Below are 22,770 nucleotides of genomic sequence, written 5' to 3' on the forward strand. Positions count from 1 at the left end.
TCCAAAAATTGAACCATATGTTATTTGTTCATGCATGTAGGCAGTGTATTTTTAATATTATCAGGACAAAAGATATTTTAAGATAGCATTCTCCTTAAATAGGGACATTCTGCATTCCCAGGCTTACAGAGGACAAAGAATTAGGGAAAAGGGGTTAAATCAGGCAAATATATAACTAAAATCATCAGTAACGGGAACATGAGTCTGGGTTTTATTTTACATCAACAAACACTGAGCACCACTATGTGCCAAAGTGCTAAGTGTTGAGCTTGGCTCCTTTCACTCCCATGGTCACCTCCAATCTCATGACAGTATCACTTAATACCGATATTAAATTAATATCACTTAAGTGAATACCACTTAAGACCAATATTTAAATAGCACTTTGCAAATGAACTACACTTTCACTTACATTAATTTCTGGATAAGCAAAAAATGACTGTGCACTTAACAAATGATTGCCTATACAGAAATACAAATCGATATTAAATCATAATGACAACAGGTTGAGAGTGGGTGGTTATGGCAGCCACGGAAGTGTGCCACTCAGATCTCCTTCAAGAGAATTGGCAGTGGGGAGCAGAGTTATCTAAAACCGCAGTTGCAAACCCCCTGGATTCACCACCAGGTTCCTGCCAAGTCTACACCTTCCTCAGCTGTTGGGGTCTTAGTGCTGGCCCACACCCTGAGGTTCAGGACTTCTCTGACAGGCAACTTTGACTCAGGACTCCCCATGGGTTTGGCTGAAGCCTTCCTAGAACTGCACTGCAGTCAGAGGCTCTTCCTAACAGGTCCTTCTTCCCGCCCTCCTGTCACAGGTGTCAAGCCTATAGCACAGGTACGAGGCTCTCGCCACCTCCTCCTGCTCCCTCCCCTTTATCCTACACACACAATTCCCTCCAATAAATCTCTTGCTTGTCTCACCCTAACTGGCATCTGTTTCTCAGAGAACCTGAACAGACCCAGGTGGTAATGGGAGTGGTTCAAGAAAATAGGCAGTAAGATGGAATTTGGAAATAGGCTCACTCACTGCCTGGCTGATAAATACTATCCTGAGTGGCCCAGTTGCTCAAGATTTCGGTAGTGATGACCTAGAAAAATCTCTTGATGGAGGAAAGGACCCTTGCAGGTGAGATGATTCAAGCATCTGAAAGCTACGAAGGGCACAAAACTTGTAAGGATAGCAGAGTCATTGGTTATTAAATTGTACTGGTGCCCTGCAGAGCAATAACAAGGGCGACTGACAATTAAATGTAAGTGTGAGAGCCAGAGACCAGAGCCTCTGCTGGCTTACAAAGAGGCCCTCAGCTCCTGCAGTGAAAGTGCAGGCAAAGCTGAGAAGCAGACACAGGATTTGATCTTAAGTGCTGCAGAGCTCCTGCAACATTAAAATGCTCAGCCAATGTAGGTCTGGTATGCTAAGGACAGGGCTTTGGTAGGGAAAATACAGGACTTTGAAATATGAGGTGGGAGATCTCCAAGGATGTTCCAAGCATTATGGGAACTGCAAATCTCCCGGAACCCCCAGAGCTTGGAGAGGTAGTGTACCCTTCTAGAAAGAGCTAGCACTTCTCTCATATGGAAGAGAGCGTGAGGCTTTTCCCCCGCAAGGCAGCAGATGTGGCATGCTCCCCATCTACACTCGACGCTGCCAGCTGAATAACCAGTTAAATTCTAGTATCTCTTGGCCGGGGATATGCTGGGCTTGACCAGAGAGAAAGAAGATCACACACCAAAGGAGCTGAGAGACTTAGCTAATGTATACTGGCAGGAGCCAGGACCGTGCTGCTGGGACTGGATTCTGAGGGTGCTTGATTAAGGGGGCAGGAAGATAACACTGAAAAAGGAAGAACACATTCAACTGCGAGCACTTGCTTACTTCACGGGATTTAGCACCCTGGTAAGGATCCTAGGGGATGTGGCTCTTAGAAGCTGAGAGAAAGTACTAGTCAGAATGACACAGTGGAAACGAACATGACTAGTATCCATGAGGATTCAGGTTGGATTCCTGGCCTTGCTCAGTGGGTCAAGGATCTGGCATTGCTGCAAGCTGTGGTGTAGGTCGCAGACATGGCCCGGATCCTGCATTGCTGTGGCTGTGGTGTAGGCTGATTGGACCCCGAGCCTGGGAACTTCCATATGCCACAGGTGCGGTGCTAAAAAGCCAAAAAAAAAAAAAAAAGGACTCACCAACATGGAGCAAAGGAGAAACACCTGTGTTGCTTTGGTAGCCTATTAAGGAAGAAATAAAGAGCTAAAGGACATTGGCATGACAGATGGTGCCCTGCAGAGCAATAACAAGGGCGACTGACAATTAGGCTAAAAGACGACCTGATGACATTCCATGGGAAAGCCTAGAGACACACCATTCACCAAGGTTAAAAGGAATGTGCGGGTGAGAGGCACACTGTCATCACCAAAAAGTTTAGTGCTGGTTCTCCTCTGCAGGCCAGAGCTGGGCTCATTAAAAATCTATGGTTGCCATGCCCTTGCCCCCAGATATATACCAATTATAGAGATCAGGGGGTGGTGCTTCACCATCAGGGCCAGGAGGCCATCATGATCAGCAAGGCTGGGGGACAGCCAAACAGCCTTCATCTGCAGCAAGTTGTGAAAACAAAGCAGAATATCTTTGAGGTAAAACAGATGGGTATCCAATAAGGGTATTCCTTGATATCTACAACCAGAAAAAGACAAGACTGGAAGAGCAGGGGGGGTCAAGTGTAGTCACAATAAAAAGCTCAGCTCTTGCTCAGTTACCAGACTCGAAGCAATTTTCATATCTGGACCCAGTGACTGAAGAGGTGGCTGGGTCCTTAGGAGGAAGGATCTTGCAACACTGCAGAAAGTATGTGCGACAATGGTTCCTCAAAAGGACCTATGACCATTTACTCAGTTGACCATTTGTCAACAGTGGGACAAGGGGAATAACCAGCTCTTGCAAAGACTATTGGACCTAGGGTTTGATTCCCACAGACCCGAAGTGTCATTGTGACTGTTAGAATGGCAGCTCATGGGGGCCATGTAATAAATGGAGATCTATCTAAAGTCTAACTTATGGTAGGTCCATTGGGTCCATGAACTTACCCAGTTGTCATTTCCTCAGTTTCCAAATGCATAATTGGGGATGAGCTGGAGTAACCACCATATTGGATCCTTGACCTGTAGGGTGAGAGCTGGAAAACAAGGAAAAACTTCTTATATCCCACCCACTCCCAACCAAGACTGTAAATAAAAAATATTGCATTGAGAGTGGGTAGGACAGGGAAGGTCAGTGCCATCATTAAGAGCCTAAAAGATGGTGGTGGTGGAGGGGTGGGAGGCAGGGGAGGGGTGCAGAGGAAGCAGGGAGAGGAGCTGCAGTGGTCTCTTTCATCTGTTTAATTTGCCCGTCGACCTCCGCACAAACCAGATGGATTTGGAAGAACGACTGCAATGTCAATGCAAGCAGCTCAAAGCAGTAGCCCTGTCACACCTGCCAGGCTGGACCTGCGTTGCTACAGCAATATGTTGCTAGGCCTCAGGTGCATAGTATGCAGTTACTGAGCTGGCAAACGCATTTTCTTTTCCTGTTAAAAAAGAGGATCAGCAACAGTTCACATTCACATGGAATGTGTAATATTCATTTAATTTTGCCCTTCAGCTGTTAACTCTCCTGCACTCTCTCATAGTTCAAAGAGATCTGGACCGGCTAGACATCCCACAGAACATTACCTAGCGACGACATCCTCCTGACTGGACAGGGCAAGCAAGAGATGAGCAGCACGATGGAAACCTTGGTAAGACAGTCAAGAGGGTGAGAAATTAACCTTGTCGAAGTTTAGCCATCTGCCACACATCTGACTTTTTAGAGGTCTAGCCATCAGGGCCATGTCGTATCTCTTCCAAAATATCATATTGGGAGGAAGCATTGTGTCTGGTGGGCCCCTTTGCGTTGTGCAGGCAACATATTTCACACCTAGAAATATTTACATTCTGGCTCCTATGTTGGGTGATATGGAAAGTTACCAGCTTTGCGTGGTGCCCAGAGCAGGAAATAGTGCTGCAGCAGGCTGTGTGTGGGCTTGGGTCACAAGATCCAGCACTCCTTATGGTGTAGGAAGCGTCAGCGGTGGGAAAAGATGCAGTGTGGAGTTTGCCACAAGCCCCAGTGGGAGAAGCACAACACAAGACTCCCGGATTCCAGAGCAAAGCCAAGGAATCTGCAGGGAATTAAACTTCTTGAGAAACAGTTCCTAAAATGTTGCTGAGCTCTGGTAGATACAGCATGCTTGACCACGAGCACCAAGTAATCCTGTGTCCAGAACTGCCCGTTATGAGTTCAGTCAGACCCACCAAGATATATAAAGTTGTATGCACTTAGCAACAACTCATGAGAAGACAAAAATGGTACATATGCAACTGAGCCCAAGCAGGACAGAGGGGACAGGTAAGATGTATGATAGCACAGATCTACATGTCACCAATCACAGTTGCATCAGTGCCATACTTCCCACTTGACCTAGAGCCATTATGAGGAGGTGGGGTACAACCAGCTGAAGGACAATGCCCAATACCAACGGGTTGCCTTGGCTCAAACTGTGGATGCAAGGCACAAACAGACTATGTCTGCATTACAAAGGGGTAGGTCTTAAAAGGCAGTAATGAAATAAAATGTTTCCAATGGGCAGACCTGGAACCAAGATACCTGGTCATAGTCTTACACAGAAGTGGCCTACGTGAGATTAATGGGCAGTGCTTAATGGCTGGACCCTCTGGTCAGTGTTTTACATGCAGTAAGGGCTAGAAGGTCAGAGACAAGGTTTGGGGTTCAGATATGTGGATGGACATAAAGAATTGAACATAGGAGTTCCCGCCGTGGCTCAGCGGTTAACGAATCCGACTAGGAACCATGAGGTTGTGGGTTCAATCCCTGGCCTTGCTCAGTGGGTTAAGGATCCAGCATTGCCATGAGCTGTGGTGTTGGTTGCAGATGCGGCTTGGATCCCATGTTGCTGTGGCTCTGGTGTAGGCTGGTGGCCACAGCTCCGATTAGACCCCTAGCCTGGGAACCTCCATGTGCCTCAGGATCGGCCCTAGAAAAGGCAAAAAGACACACACACAAAAAAAAGGTGAACACAAAGAATATTTCTGTATAACATGTCAGTGTCCACCAGAAAGCAACCACCATAGAAGAGGCACTGAACAACCAAGTAGATAAAATGATTCCATCACTTGACACTGGGCAGCCTGGAAGAGACATAATGGGCACATGGATGGAATGGCTTGTGGCAAAATTAAAGGCTATGAATGAACCCAAAAGATGAACTCCCACTTATCAAAGCTGATCTAGCTATTGTGTTTCTGACTGTCCAATCAGCAATAGAGACTAATGCTATGCCCCCAATACAGCACTATTCCTTCAGGAGAACAACAGGCCACTTGGTGTCAACTTGACTACACTGGTTCCTTTTGATGCTAGAAGGGTCAGCAATTCATCTTCAAAGGGATACCTATTCTGATCTCCTCAGATAAAAGAGTTACAAAGTCTGAGCCAGCACGACTACTTGGGCGTTACTGGAATGCCTAATTCACAGGCATGAATCCCACTCAACAGAGTTTTCATCCAGGGCACTTTCATCCAGTACCAGCTCAGAGGCAATATACTGAAAGGATGAGCTACCATCCTTCAGGATGGAGTATATGGCATCGAATCACACGACAGGATGACACAAGTGATGGCTGCAATTACTATCATTTCCAGTGATCCCCTGGAGGACTCAGCTTCATTCCTAAAACTCTGGGCTCTGCAGGGTTGGAGGAATTGGTCACTGAAGGAGGCACACTCTTATTAGGATACATAGCAAAAGTCCTACTGGACTACATGCTGTGACTGTCAGCAAAGTACTGTGGATTTCTTATGTCCAGGGACCAGGAGGGTAGAAGAGGAGTCACCCTCCTGGCAGGGGTCACTGACTTTGATCAGCAGGAGTCAGGGGGTGGGGAAGGGGAGAAATATGTGCAGAACATAGGTGATTCATGCGGTGCCTATTGTTATTCCCTTGCTCCACTACAACTGTAAATGGCTATGTATTAACAACCCTAGCCTATTGACAAGGGCACGATCAGCAAAGGTTTGGGCTCCTCAGAAACAAAGGTCTGAGTCGCACCCTTAGGTAAGCCACCAAAACCTGCTGAAGTGATAGCTGTGGATGAGGAACACTTAAAACGGCTGATGGAAGACAGAGAGAATGAACACTAGTTGTGGCCCCTCAGTGACAGGGATACTGATGATTCAATTCAACCCCTCCTCAAGGGAAGCACATGGATATCATGGAGTTGCTTCCCAATCCAGCAAGAAGTGAGTCTATGTGGTGCAAGAGGCGCAGATTTTTTTTCTTTTTTTTTTCTTTTTGCCATTTCTTGGGCCGCTCCCTCGGCATATAGAGGTTCCAGGCTAGGGGCCGAATCGGAGCCGTAGCCACCAGCCTATGCCAGAGCCACAGCAACGCCAGATCCAAGCCTCATCTGCAACCTACACCATAGCTCACGGCAACGCCAGATCTTAACCCATTGAGCAAGGCCAGGGATCAAACCCGCAACCTCATGGTTCCTAGTCAGATTCGTTAACCACTGAGCCATGACGAGAACTCCTGCAAGGGGTGCAGATATAGAAAGCTCTGTTCAGCATTCCCTCAAGAGTATGAGCTGGAGGAAGCACAGCTGACTGAGTCCCAGCTGAGGGGGATCCTTCGATTCACCACTGCATTGCTGCAAGGCCAGGCCGTCCCAGGGCTGATCCCTGCCAGTGACTAAGCACAGAGGGTACTGGCACCACCCCAACCTTGCACAAACATGGAACTCCTCTGACAAGCGACTTTGGTTCAAGATACCCCAAGACCCTGGCCCAACCTTTTTTAGAACTGCCCAGCAGTCCTACCCAGTCCTACTACTGTTCTTGTCCCGTGTTCCTTCTTTCTTTCCTTCCTGCTTCTTGCCACAGAGGTCGAGAGGGAAGGTTCTCCCTGCCTCCTTATCCTTCAAAGACAATTCCCTCTAATAAATCTCTTGCAACACGTCTAATCCACAGGAATCTGCTTCTTGATGGATTCAAAATGAAACAGAAGCTCATGTCTATGGATCAGTATTTGCATATTTTCTTTGAAACCATATCCAAACTACAGCAGTATAGACACACAAGAAAACTTGGTTCATCTTGTAAATCAAGTAATTTGAGGCCTACAAGAGATCATAAGGAGTAAAAGGTAGATGGCTGATCTCTTATCAGCCTTAGGAAGAAATGACGAAATATTTAAGATATCCAAGAAAGTACACACACAAAAAATAACAGAATGAACACATAGCCTAAGAAAGAAATCTTATCCAAAGAGTTCAAAACTCCTGTGTATCCCACCCTGATCGTATCCTCCTCCCACTCTCCAGATTGTGACCTTTATCACCCCTGTGCATTTTTAAATATTATATTACAAATATATACATTCTCGGAGTTCCGTCATGTCGCAGTGGTTAACAAATCTGACTAGGAAACATGAGGTTGCGGGTTCGATCCCTGGCCTTGCTAGTGGGTTGGGGATCTGGCATTGCTGTGAGCTGTGGTGTAGATTGCAGACATGGCTGGGATCTCGAGTTGCTGTGGCTCTGGTGTAGGCCGGTGGCTACAGCTCCGATTCGGCCCCTAGCCTGGGAACCTCCATATGCCACAGAGCAGCCCTAGAAAAGGCAAAAAGACAAAAAAAAAAAAAAAAAAAAAAATACACACACACACACATTCTTTTTTTTTTGTTTTTTTGTTTTTGTCTTTTTTGTTGTTGTTTTGTTGTTGTTGTTGTTGTTGTTGCTATTTCTTGGGCCGCTCCCGCGGCATATGGAGGTTCCCAGGCTAGGGGTTGAATCGGAGCTGTAGCCACCGGCCTACGCCAGAGCCACAGCAACGTGGGATCTGAGCTGCGTCTGCAACCTACACCACAGCTCACGGCAACGCCGGATCGTTAACCCACTGAGCAAGGGCAGGGACCGAACCCGCAACCTCATGGTTCCTAGTCGGATTCGTTAACCACTGCGCCACGATGGGAACTCCCACACACACATTCTTAAACAAAATATTTTCCTTTGGATTTTTAATCTTTTTAAATTATACTTTTCTAAAAATTAGGTTTATATATAGTTTACTAAGCTGATAAAAAAAAATCCAACCTATATCACACAGAGCTATCTACAATTTAGTCAGATTAAAGAGAAATTATTTAGCAAACATGGATCAAAGTCACAGTGCTGAGGAAAAAGATGTTTTATTATCTTGGCCACAGTTATAATTATTATCGTTCAGCAAAGTTATATAAATGTAGGCTGATCATCTTTAAAATCTCAAAAAGCCAAATATAAATAAAACACAGAAAATAAATTCAATTGAAACATGTTCGGAAAAGTTCCTGTGTGGCACAGCGAGTTAAGGATCCAGCATTGATGCAGCTATGGCACAGGCTGCAACTTCTGCACAAGTTCAGTCCCTAGCCCAGAAACTTCCACATGCCTTGAATGCAGCCAAAAAAAAAAAACAAAACTGAAATAGATTCTGACATAATTCTTCTACATGTTATATGGGATACTGGAAGTATTGCAATAATTATCCAAAGTAATATTTTAAAGGAGTTCCCATCGTGGCTTAGCAGAAATGAATCTGACTAGTATCCATGAGGACACAGGTTTGATCTCTGGCCTCGCTCAGTGGGTTAAGGATCCGGTGTTGCTGTGGCTATGGTGTAGGCTGGCAACTACAGCTCCGATTGACCCCTAGCCTGGCGACTTACCTATGCCACAGGCACAGCCCTAAAAAGACCAAAAAAACAAAAACAACAACAACAAAAAAACCCACAAAGTAATATTTAAGGTCACAAAAGAGATGTTTGGTCACAAACGTAAACTGAACTGTGGAGTGTCTAAAGTAACAGAACAAAGCAAAAGTACATCTGCAATTTCTAACAGCAAAAAATAAGTTTGTAAATATTGTATTTTTCAATGAATTAAGAAAGAAGATCAAGAATAAAATATCAGATAATCTTTCAATCGGGCCACCTTTAAAGAGAGTTTTCCAGGAGAGCAAAAATGTGCAATGACTAAGCTCTACACATACAACTAAACTGTTCTGTGGTTATACTAGAGCCAGAACTTTTATTTGTAGAGTTCACAAAGCAAAACTTAATAATTATATATCAGTATAGTAGGAATACCAAATATTATTTCACAACTGCCACTATGTGTTTCTTCTTCTCTGACACAATCCGTACAGATCCAGGCTTGCTATGTTTGATACGATTCAGTTCCCTAGAAATAAAATGTATAAAATATAAGCAAGTTTATGAGAAGTCATCTTAACCAAAGAAAACATTCTCAGAAAAATCACAAATCATTTTCTTTCACTAGAAAACCATGTACTGAAAAAAAAGTTTTCTAGCTGAGATTAGCTAGAAATTAACCTTCGATAACTTATTTAATTACTTCTCTTATGACATATTGGTGTCCTTTACTATATTTAAAAACTTGGGCAGTTATTAAAGTATTTAAAAGATTCAACCCTAACATCTACCCAAAGACAAAATAATAATAACTTGCATAGTTTAATAAAAAAAAAAAACAGCTCTTAGAATTTCCATAGTACTTTACATGAACTCAAGGACTGCAAAGAGAATATTCCACAGGGGAAATGGGGGGGTGGAAAGCTCTGCTTTAGAGCCAAAATGTTAGATTCCAAATGTTATGATGAAGCATATTAGAAAAATTTTTATTTAAGAAATGTTCTTGGCAGTCTTTAATTTGGAAAATGCATAATATCTCTTAATTCCAGCTATAGGAGAAGTCATTAAAAAAAAAAAACATTATCATTTACAATGGTTTTTTAGTAAGCATTTTCTTACTTTGATACATGTCATTGTCACTGTCCTTTAAACATATTCTCAAAGATAGGTAATGAAAATCCTCACCATGTTAGATGACCACTGCTTCTCTGTTTATCAGGAAAAAGAAAAAAACCCAGAGAAGTATTCAAAAACACCTCTAACGTACAAGAGCATATAAACTATTCCCTTAAAAGGCAGGTGCCTTGTTTGTTTGTTTTTGATGAGCTCCGAGGCGGGAATTAGGAGAGGGTACTGGGAGAGAGGCAAATGCGCCAAAACATACTTTCGTCGACGAGCTTCTTTCATGATACGCTGTTCCTGAATCTGGCTGTAGATAGATTTTGGTAGATGTCGGTGACGAGAGATACGTTTTATATGAGGATGATGTTGGAATTTCTCCTTTAGCCTCTGATTATAATCTGTGGCTGCTTTTTCTCGTGATGTAAGCTGAAAAAATGCATTTTGATATTTTAATGAATAGTGAGTTGTTTTGCTTCAGTATAACAGAGTTAAGAAGCGACGTTTCCCCCCAGACTAAGCTTTCATGACATGCAACCACAATTGCTAATGTAACTGTACCTCTACAAGGTTATGTTAGTGATACAGGTTCTGTGAGCACTGAATTTCCTTCTAGGCAACATACGTACAATGTAGATGGATGCCACCAAATGCAAAAGAGCAGTTCTGAGGGAATCGGCCTCTGTGGACCACTGAGTTAGACCTAGCCTAGGTATACATAACACAGAAACAGCCACCTAAATGAATCACTCAACATTTTTTTTCTGTAAAAATAAATAAAAGGAAAAAGTGTTTGATGCCATAACAACTAGCCTTTGTTTAACAACTGTTAAGGATGATATGATTTAGGGGAGCATATAATGATGAACTGAAACCTAGGCATAATGTATTACTTACTAATCACTAAACCTAAAATTAAATTATCGTTAATTACTGCTTAACATACCTTGATTATCCTACCAGGGCTAAATAGAAAAGAACCCACACTTAACTTCTTCTTAAACTTAGTATTTATTCCAGTAACACTCTGTATGTTTCTTATAGAAAACATGAGATATTTAGAAAAACATCAAGAACACAACAAAAATCAAATGTAACTCACAATCCAGAGGTAGCTAGCTAATGGTAGTATCTGCTATATTTTCACTGAATCTTTTTTTAAAGTCTAAAGTTGTGTATTTTTTTTAAAGTTAAGTGTTTTACTGTGTCTTCGATATTAAAATACCTCACAGGGACTTGGAGTCTTTGATTTGCCTGATTATTATTCCTTTAACAGAAGAAATAGGTGATCTAAATTCTAAGCTACATCTTCTCTCCCAACCTCAAGAAAACCACAAAGAAACAAGAAGGCTCAAATATGATCAAACATTTGAATTAACAAAAGCCTCTGAAGGCGCTTCTGACATGAAAAAAGTAAATTTCAACAACCCTGTCTGCTTTGTTGTTATTTCTTTTCATCACAACACACTTCAAATAAATTCTCTTTATAATGTTATGACATTAAATTAAATTTGAAGCTTTATGACAATGAAAGAAAACAGGATCTCTTACCACACCCAATTTTTCAGAGGCATTAGCTTTCCATAGACGAATGTTCATTTCATCAGATCCACACATAATGTACTTGCTGTCAGAAGTCCATTTTACACAGATAACATGCTGCATTCTCTTTGTATGATACACTTCTCTGCAGAAGAGGAATTAAGTTAAAAACCTTAGCAATTTGGTAAATATTTTCTTTAACCACAGCTTATCAAGTATCAGTTTAACATTTTGAGTCCTAACAGAGTATAAAAGACAAATTAAAACTCATTTAGGTGTATTTTCATTGAACCAAACTAACAAGATTCTATGCTAAGAGAATTGAAAAAAAAAAAAAAATCCTGCCTTCAGAGAAGTTCTAATCCATAAAGAATAAGTATAAACAAACTATAAGCAAGACCAGATGGCCAGAAAAGTTCACAAAATAATGCAAATAAATACATAATACAAATAATACAGATAAATACATAATATAATACAAATAAAATATGTTGACGCTAAAGTGATTGTTTAACAATAAGGTCAACCACCACACGTTTTTGGGGATTCATTTTACTGGAAAATAAATGCAACAACATTCAAAGAGCACATCCTGATATGTTGATCCTATTGTCTGATTTCTGTTTTGGTCAAATTGTTTAAAAATCTTAATTAACTGAACTAAGAGTTGATGTTTTCCGTATGTGAAAAGAAAGGGAGGGCTAGAGAGGTGTCTGGTGAGTTAAAGAATCATTTAACAAATGGAGATGTTAAATATCATACCTCTTTGGAAGGCTGTGAAACATGCTAAGTGAATTCACAGAAGATACTATATCAGGAAGTGTTAAGCAGAGCATTAAAAAGCAAATAAAACCCAAGGTCAGAAAAAATAAAAAGATGATACTTCTGGAGCAGTAAAATTTCCATATCTGGATTAAGCGATTCAAAATACAGAGTTCTTAAGAGAAAGGAAACAGATTCAGCAAACTCTGCATGGTAAAAGAAAACCTATACACGATGATGAAATCAAAAAGAATTCATATCTATAAAAACATCTCTGAACTTCACTTATAAAACTGGTCTATTACACTGTTTCTAACAGATACAATTTGAGCTCTTAAATGAACATGTAGATAAAACATGAGAAACTTACTTCTAAATGAGGGAGGAGGATCAGAAAGAACATCCTATTATTTATTTATTTTTTTGTCTTTTTTTTGTCTTTTGTTGTTGTTGTTGTTGTTGTTGCTATTTCTTGGGCCGCTCCCGCGGCATATGGAGGTTCCCAGGCTAGGGGTTGAATCGGAGCTGTAGCCACCGGCCTACGCCAGAGCCACAGCAACGCGGGATCCGAGCCACGTCTGCAACCTACACCACAGCTCACGGCAACGCCGGATCGTTAACCCACTGAGCAAGGGCAGGGACCGAACTCGCAACCTCATGGTTCCTAGTCGGATTCGTTAACCACTGCGCCACGACGGGAACTCCAGAACATCCTATTATTAAAACAAAAAGTAGACGAGACCGACTGCTCTTTCTTCTCTCAATGCTCTGCTTTTACACGACTCAATTCTTATAATCTTCACCTATTTAAGATCCTTTTTCCCCAAAGCAATGTATTGAACTTAAATATTAAGAAATTCATGGAGTTCCCGTCGTGGCGCAGTGGTTAACGAATCTGACTAGGAACCATGAGGTTGAGGGTTTGATTCCTGGCCTTGCTCAGTGGGTTAAGGATCCAGTGTTGCCGTGAGCTGTGGTGTAGGTCACAGACACGGCTTGGATCCCAAGTTGCTGTGGCTCTGGTTAGGCTGGCGGCTACAGCTCTGATTGGACCCCTAGCCTGGGAACCTCCATATGCCGTGGGAGCAGCCCTAGAAGAGGCAAAAAGACAAAAGAAAAAAGAAAAAAAAGAAAAAGAAATTTATTTAGGCTTTGGTAACCACTAAAAATAATCTGTTCATATATTATTAGATCAGACAAATCCAATGGTTAGTCACTTAACCAACTCAGAATGCTCCTTGATGGTAAATGATACAGAGTTCTTAACTTCTAGATGTTTTTATGCTTGCACTTAGATACATAAAGGTAAATATAAGTTACAGTATTTGGAGATAAATATGTTTAAAAACTTAAATTTTTTACATCATCAAGATAAATAATTGTTCCAAGTGAATGCAACTGATTTACTTGTTTGCTAAGTAAATAATGAATATCCCAGTAGAGGCCTACTTTCAAATACAGACTTAACTGTAGTTTTTGAAGACCTACTCAAAATTTACCTTAAAAATATACTTTAAAGTCTTTCAAAGGAAAGTTAAAAAAAAAAACAAAACAGGGAGTTTCCATCATGGCTCAGTGAAACATCTGACTAGGATCCATGAGGATGCAGGTTTGATCCTTAAAGCTCAGTGGGTTAAGGATCCGGCGTTGCTGTGAGCTGTGGTGTAGGTCGCAGATCCTGCATTGCTATTGGCTGTGGTGTAGGCTGGCAGCTACAGCTACAGCTGGCAGCTACATACAGCTCGACCCCTAGCCTGGGAACCTCCATATGTCGTAGGTGCAGCCCTAAAAAAAAGACAAAAAAACCCACAGGTTATTCGAAGTATTGTCTGTATTATTTGATGTTTATAATGATAGGAAACTAGAGTGACCACAGAAACAAACCAGAAGTAGCTTTTAAGCAGACAAAGGTTAAAGTCAGTGGGAATACCATTTATATCTAAATCCAACAGGAAGTAACACATATTAAAGTTGTAATTTAAAATATCTCCAAATGATATCAGGAGAAAATTCCCCGGAGATGTGGTATAAGTCCCCACTTCATACAATTTTGGAATAATCTGCGCTTTTAACTAGACTCATTTTTTAACTGCCCACATTAGCTTTAGAATAATTCAGCTTGAACTCAGTCGGGGGGCTCTTGGGATCATAGGTGCCCAAACATTCCCATTTCTCATAGTCTTTCTTTGTTCTTTCCCATTCTTTGTGTCTGCTTATGCATCATGTTAGAAAAGTATTGTCCTATTTACCACCTTTGGAGATCTTAGTGCTGAGACATGATGGAGGGTCACACTCTCTTGATTTTTAATATTTTCCAGAGAGGTAAGAAGAATAGAAACTATCAGTCTTGCCTTGGCCTGACTGAATTATTCCCATGAACCTTTGTGACAGTCTGGAGAATATCAGATTAGCTCCAACAGCCACTTAGGAAACAACCCCAGGAGTTCTTCAAGGGAGCTGATGGAATGAAGGTCAAAATCACCAGAACACCAAGTCAATATGCTTTTGATTCAAATTCAAGCAACTTTTTTTTTTTTTTTCTTTTTATGCCACACCTGCAGCATAAGGAAGTTCCCAGGCTGGGGGTCAAAGTGGAGCTGCAACTGCTGGCCAATGCCACAGCCATAGCAATGCCAGATCCAAGCTGCATCTGCAACCTACACTGCAGCTTGTGGCAATACTGCATCCTTAAACCACTGAGCGAGGTCAGGGATCAAACCTGCATCCTCATGGATACTGCGTTGCGTTCTTAACCCACTGAGCCACAGCAGAAACTCACAAGTACCTTTTTAATCATATAAATGGTGATAATGACAATTATCTGCTAATAATTCATCATGATATAAAATATCATTTGCTCAAATTAGAGGAGAGAAGGCAACTGTCACAAGGGAAAATACCACAGAGTTAGACAAGCTGATTGGCTATGACCAAAAAAGGTATGGAAGAGCTGCATAACTCTAAGGAAGAGGCTCCATCTGAAAGATCTTTTGGTTGCGAACACAGGGCTGGGACTAATGAAGTACCTATGGTGTACACTTTAAGAGGTTCTTACTTTCAGGGTGGGCAGATGCATGGTTGGCACCTGCATGACCCTGAGAATGAGAAACTCCTTGAATCCTATACCCTGGGCAGCTCACTTAGAAATACCCTAGTCCTGGCACTGATGGAACGAACAAAAAGATGGTAAGTCAAGAGGATGTGCCTTTGAAAATGAACATCATTTTTTCAGAAAGTTCAGAAACCTTTACCACTGTAGAAGCTAGGCTACTTATCCTCAAGCATAAGGATCAAAATTCTCATCACTGCACTAAAATGGTAAGACGTCTTCGTCACCGTGTTCCAGTTAAAACACCAAACTGAACGTTCTCTAAGCTTGTTTTAAGTGAAGCAAGGGTCCCAGAAAAATGCTCTGTGATCAATCTTTACGAAGCCGGGGAAAGTGCATTACCAGCTCCACACCCTTGTCCTCCAGCCCCAATCTTCACCTCCCATCCTTAATGCATAGGTTCTCTGTTCTTTCCTTCCCTGATTCTACTGAGTTTTCTTTTTTCCTTTTCTACAATTTCCAATCATTCCTTGTTATCTTTTACCACATCCACCTTTTCCCACAGTGAACTCTAATTCCATGAAGCAAGACTAGGCCACCCAAGCAAGTATATGTATAGCCTACATGCATGCATGTATTTTATGGATATATATACACATATCCTTATATACATATATAATTTTACGATCTATCTTCTTTTTAAATTTTAATATCATTTTCCCCCTGTTATAACATTTAATACTAATCATCATTCTTGTTATTGGTGCTCCTTACTGCCATCATGTCGGGTGGGGGGTGTTGCATATCCCCAGTGGTCTGGGAGAGCCAGTATTATTGTTATTAATCACTCTTAAACTGCACTAGGGAAATCTTTATCTAAGTTTTCACTAAATTTTTTTTAAAGTTTACTAGATTTTAGGGCAGTGAAAAATATCAAGAGTGAACCCGAAGGTAAACTATGAATTTAAGGCAATCATGATGTGTCAGTGTAGGTCCATCCTACAATCTGGCGGGGTAAGAAACGTACCCTCCTATGAGGCTACGCATGAGTAGGGGCTGAGGATATATGGGACATCTCTCTACTTTCCTCTCAATTTTGCTGTAAACCTAAAACTCCTCTGAAAAAAATTAAGTCTTTATTTAAAAAAATTATTATAAAACACTTAAAAATAATGTTTTACTCTAAGGCAAACACTAAGATTTCACGGCAATGAATTATATAAAGATAATATCCTGTTCAATGAAGAAACTGCCCAGTAGGCTGATGTTCTGCCATAGATGATGCACTGGAAGTTGGTACCCCAAGTCACAATACATAGTGTGAGCCCCATCATAAACACACAATCAAATAACTTTTCAAAAAAGATAAATGAGGATCAAGGAAAAAAAAAAAATCACAAACAAATGTTTATTGGTTATTACATACCTGCTTCTACTTTTGTCCACAGGAAAGATTCGAATAGACTTATCAAAACTAGCAGACACAAACTCTTTCCCAGTGGGAGAGTAATCCACATCAAGCACCGCAGACACATGATCCATATGCACCATTATAGGGGTGTCCAGCGCACGCATATCAAAAGTATATAAGCTGTAAAAGGATTTTAAATTATTTGACATGAATTTCTATTTTAAAAGAGCATATGCAGTACTAAGAGAACTAGTGAAAATAAGACTACTAGCTAAATAATGCATATCTAAATAAACAGCTCAATTTTTACATAACAGCTAAGGGAGAGGGAAAAATACCAAGAGGTTTTTTTATTTTTCCTTAAGGTTATATTTACACATCTTCATCCTTATAAGCATAATTCCACTGTAGAAAATGTGCAAACTTCAAAAGAATACAAAAAGTGTACAAAACCTATTTTAATTCCACTGCCCAGGGAAAGTCAGTTAGTACAGTGTAATCATTTCTAATCTTTTCATCATGCTATTTAATTATATACCTTTTAATAAAATTAAGATAATACTGTAAAAAGCGCTTTCATGTAGTATATTATGAGCATATATCCATTAATAATCTCTGAAATTATTTTAATGGTTTTATATGTAAATATCAGTTAAAATAATTGATTTAAAGAAATTTATTAATAGTTTTCAATGTTTCATTATTATTCTTAAAATGAAATTTTGAAATTCTAATTTGTAACTTTTAATCTTTAATTGAAAGGGATGGATTCAACTAAATCTGAACAGATTGCTATAAGTAGAATTATTAAGTCCAAAGGCAGGAGCATTTTTAAAGCTTTGGAGTTGACAAATCGTTTCCAACAAAGTTACACTAACTTATACTCCATCAGTGATATATACGAGTGAGCTCAGCTTTGCAAAGGGTACACTAAAATTAGAAAACTACACTGTGTGTACAATTACAATTGGTAAAAATGACAACTTCATGACTTTCAAGGTTTAAAAATTTTTTTTTTTTTTTTTTTTTTTTTTTGGCTTTTTGTCTTTTCTAGGGCCGCTCCAGTGGCCTATGGAGGTTCCCAGGCTAGGGGTGGAATCGGAGCCATAGCCACTGGCCTACGCCAGAGCCACAGCAACACAGGATCCAAGCCACATCTGCAACCTACACCACAGATCACAGCAACGCCGGATCCTTAACCCACTGAGCAAGGCCAGGGATCGAAACCGCAACCTCATGGTTCCTAGTTGAATTCGTTAACCACTGCACCACAATGGGAACTCCACAAGGTTTAAAAATTCTTAATTGACAACTGAAAAAACAGTGCTTCACATGAGCCAAGAGATGATGGGCAGCAGGAATACAGCCTTACTGTGACCAAGTTCTTAACATCAAAATACTTCTGGATGCTAAAATTAGCTAGCAAAAGTTTGAGGAGAAACAAGATATCGACATAATTTCAAAGTATCTCCCCGAAGAAATATTAATTACAAAAGGAAAAAATTACAACTTTATAGTGGAAAAAACAGATCCATCCATGTTAATTAAATCATCAGGGTTAACATCACCAGTAATAAGAGGTACTGACATCACGTACCCCTGATTTGATGCACCAAGAAGGGCATTTCAGTTTTGTGGTATTCTTGCCAAAAATTCATACTCTCAATAAAATAATAATAAAACATCAGTTAAGCCCAAATTAAGGGTAGTCTACAATATAACTGACAAGATCTTCTCAAAAGTACTAAGGGCATGGAGTTCCCGTTGTGGCTCAGAGGGTTAAGATTCCAACTGGTATCCATGAGGATGCAGGTTCGATCCCTGACCTCACTCAGTGGATTAAGGATCCGGCATTACCACAAGCTGCAGCATAGGTCTCCGATGTAGCTCAGATCTGGTGTTGTGGCTGTGGCTCAGGCCAGCAGCTGCAGCTCCAATTCAACCCCTAATCTGGGAACTTCCATATGCTGTAGGTGCAGCCCTAAAAAGAAAAAAAAAAAAAAAAAATGTACTAAGGTAATAAAAGACAAGGGAAGCTTGAGGAGGCCACAGACTGAGCAGACTAAGGAGACATGATAATCAAATGCAATGTGGGATCCTGCACTGAATCCTAAAATAGTAAAAGAACATTAGTGGAAAGAATTGTGATGGGATAAAGTCTGTAGTTAACAATATTGTACTAATACTAACTTTTTGGTTTTTGCTAAGAGAACTATGGTGATGTAAGACATTAACATTAGTGGAAATTGGCTGACAGGAACTATTTTTATAACTTTTCAGTAAGCCTAAAATTATTTCAAGACAAAAATTTAACAAAAGAACCTACACTTTAAAAAGAGTATTTCTGGGGAATTTCCCTTGTGGCTCAGTGGTAACAAACCCAACTAGTATCCATGAGGATGCAGGTCCAATCCCTGGCCTCACTCAGTAGGTTTAGTATACAGCATTGCCACAAGCTACAGTGTAGGTCACAGATGTGGCTCAGATCTGGCATTGCTGTGGCTGTGATATAGGCAGCAGTTCCGATATGACCTCTAGCCTGGGAACTTCCATATGCCATAGGTTCAGCCCTAAAAAAAGCAAACAGAACAGGATAGAATAGATTATTTTTTAATACCATTACTACAAAAAGTCACTGATGCCAATGATAAAACTCTCAAATACCATGATATTCTCATCAAGAGACAAGTCATTGTTCTCTTCTAAAATCTTTAGCCAAAGTCATACTGATCTTTGAGGTTAAATTTCTGGTTGGTGGGAATGAAAGTTGGTATAGAACTATGGAAAATAGTATGGAGGGTCCTCAGAAAACTAAATATAGAACTACCATATGGTCCAGCAAGCCCACTCCTGGGTATATATACAGATAAAACTATTATTCAAAAAGATACATGCACCCCTATGTTCATAGCAGCACTATTCACAATAGCTAAGACATGGAAACAATCTAAATGTCCATCAACAGATGAATGGATAAAGAAGATGTGGTACATATACACAATGGAATAATACTCAGCCATAAAAAAGAACAAAATAATGCCATTTGCAGCAACATGGATGGACCTCGAGATTATCTTAGTAAGTGAAATCAGACAGAGAAAGACATCTATACCATGTGATATCACTCATATGTGGAATCTAAAATATGACAAAAATGAACCTATCTACAAAATAAAAACAGACTCATGGACAAGGAGAACAGACCTGTGCTTGCCATGGGGGAGGGTGCTGGGGTTAGCAGACATAAGTCATTACACATGGACGGGATAAAAAACGTCTTACTGTATAGCATAGAGAATTACATGCAATGTCTTATGATAAAAGAATCAGAATTTTTTTTAAAAGAATGCATATATGTATAATGGAATCCCTTTGCTGTATAGTAGAAATTCATACAACACTGTAAATTAAGTATACTTTAATAAAAAATTCTGAGTCGACAACTGCTTTATATACCTTATCTAGAGCAATAGTTCTCAATCAGGTTTGTTTTGTTTTGGTAAATTCTGTTTCTTTACTAATTGTCTTAATTTCTACATGAGAAAAAGGTTAAGAACTTACACAAATTCCACACAAATCACCCATTTTGATGCAAAATGTTTATATAAACAAAGCTTCAAGTCATAGCCATTCTTCAAGGATAGTCTATTCCAATCCTGTTATCTTTTTTTTTTTTTTTTTTTTTTTTTGCTTTTTAGCTCCGCACTGCAGCATATGCAAATTCCCAGGCCAGGGGTCAAATCGGAGCTGCAGCTGCCAGCCTATGAAACAGCCAGAGCAACACGTGACCTTATACCACAGCTCACGGCAACGCTGGATCCTTAACCCACTGAGTGAGGCCAGGGATTGAATGTGCATCCTCATGGATACTAGCCAGGTTCTTTCGGTTCTTAACCTGCTGAGTCACAAGGGAAATTGCCCAATCCTGTTACCTTATAGATGATGAAACTACACTATTGGCGTTAAGTTTACATGACTTGCCCAAATTTCTACAATAGTTACTGGTTGAGTCTAGACTTGAATTTAGGTTTCTAAATGAGAATGATTAGATGATTTAAAGGGCAAGACAGGAAATAAAACATGAAAAATATAGAAAAAGGATATCACAGCAAGATCACTTTCAATTAAGAACAATTATGGGAGTTCCCACTGTGGCTCAGTCGTAACAAATCCAACTAGTGTCCATGAGGACACGGGTTCAATCCCTGGCCTCACTCAGTGGGCTAAGGATCCAGTGTTGCTATGGCCATGGTGCAGGCCAGCAGCTGCAGCTCTGATTCGACCACTAGCCTGGGTGGGAACTTCCATATGCCATAGGTGTGGCCCTAAAAAGACCAAAAACAAAAACAAAACAAAACAAAAAGACAAATTATGGTATTCTAACAGTCACTTCTTACAAGAGATGTGCTCTTTGCTTTAGGTGCCATATGTAATTCTTTCCAAGGCAAAAATTGAGAAATTCCAAGGATGCTCTGAAGCTATCTTGCCAAAATAGAACAAACTTTAGAAACCTTAATAAGGTTGGTCAGTAGGACAATTTTTTATTGTCTTTAACTGGAAGAAGGTCATTTAATTTCAAACATCAATAAAAGCTAAAAGGGTTTTAATTAATGTGGTTTGGTATTACTAGTTACTAGAGTTCAATTGAGCCTCCTTTTACTACAGAAGAGTCATAATAGATGTTTTTAGTTGGTACCAAGAGAGCGTCATGTAATATCTTACGTATGAGCTTTTTTTTTTTTTGGCTGCACTGTGGCATATGGAAGTTCCCAGGCCAGGGATTAAATCTGCGCCACAACAGCAACCCAAGCCACTATAGTGACAACACAGGTCCTTAACCTGCTACATCACAAGAGAACTCCATTTTTGAGCATTTACATTTTCATAAATAACAGTAGTAGAAGGAACAAAGAACTTAAGTATAGATGTTAAGTTCAATCCAATGACAAACTTCGACCTCTCCAAAAAACACGTTAAGAATCCATCAGGAGTTCCCTTTGTGGCTCAGTGGTTAATAAACCCACCTAGGATCCATGAGGATGAGGGTTCAATCCCTGGCCTCATTCAGTGGGTTAAGGATCCAGTGCTGCTGTGAGCTGTGATGTAGGTCACAGACTTGACTCAGATCCTGAGTTGCTATAGTTTTGGTGTAGGCCAGCAGCTACAGCTCCAATTGGACCCCTAGCCTGGGCACCTCCATATGCCAAGAGTGCAGCCCTAAAAAAAGCGCAAAAAAAAAAAAAAAATCCATCATATGCATAGCACTACACTACATGCTTTGGATAAAAAGAGATGAAATAAGACACTCTTTTCTCATTAGGAGAATAAACTTCCGACATCTACAGCCTCATCTGTAAAAAGCAGGTAACATATGTGTCCTAGTAAGTTAGTTAATATGAAACGCTTTAACAAATTTTAAAGCAATATATAAGAAATCATAAAATTCCATCTAGGTCAAGAACTTAAGGCTGATAAATCATCTTTACATGGAGTCACAGAATAATATATCTGTGAATATTGAGGTAAAGATTAAAACTTTATTTTTCCTTTTGTTTAAGCGAAGTAACAGTAGTACCTGACCACAACATGACCACATGAGTATCAACTACCTGAAGAGCTACATATTTTGTAGGCAGATATTTGCAGTTCATTTGTTCATTCATTCATTCATTCTTTGGCCATGCTCTTGGCACGCAGAAGTTCCCGGGCCAGGGATCGAATCCAAACCACAGGTGTGACACCAGATACTTAACTGTTAGGCCACCAGGGAACTCCAATCCTGTCATTATTTATATGGTCTACATCAGAGAGATCAGCCAACTTTTTCTGTAAAGGGCCGAACAATAAACATTTTTGGGGCGTTCCCGTCATGGCTCAGAGGAAACAAATCTGACTAGTATCCATGAGGATGCAGGTTCAATCCCTGGCCTCACTCAGTGGGTTAAGGATCTGGCGTTGCTGTGAGCTGTGGTGTAGGTTGCAGGCGTGGCTGGGATCAGGTGTTGCTGTGGCTGTGGCTGTGGCATAGGCCAGTGGCTACAGTTCCAATTCAACGCCTAGCCTGGGAACCTCCACATACCACAGGTACAGCCCTA

General features: G+C 40.5%; 1 protein-coding gene across 1 annotated transcript in view; it reads right to left on the bottom strand.

The window, feature by feature from the left end:
- The window catches only part of DCAF13 (DDB1 and CUL4 associated factor 13), a 32,022-nt gene continuing 17,524 nt past the window's right edge, over positions 8,273-22,770 (bottom strand). The window contains 4 exon segments of the mRNA XM_005662912.3: positions 8,273-9,321; positions 10,177-10,340; positions 11,463-11,598; positions 16,691-16,855. Of these exon segments, the coding sequence (XP_005662969.2) occupies positions 9,234-9,321; positions 10,177-10,340; positions 11,463-11,598; positions 16,691-16,855 (553 nt within the window). The 3' untranslated portion in view covers positions 8,273-9,233.

This window comes from Sus scrofa, chromosome 4 (assembly GCF_000003025.6).
Source record: "Sus scrofa isolate TJ Tabasco breed Duroc chromosome 4, Sscrofa11.1, whole genome shotgun sequence".
NCBI classification, from domain to species: domain Eukaryota; kingdom Metazoa; phylum Chordata; class Mammalia; order Artiodactyla; family Suidae; genus Sus; species Sus scrofa.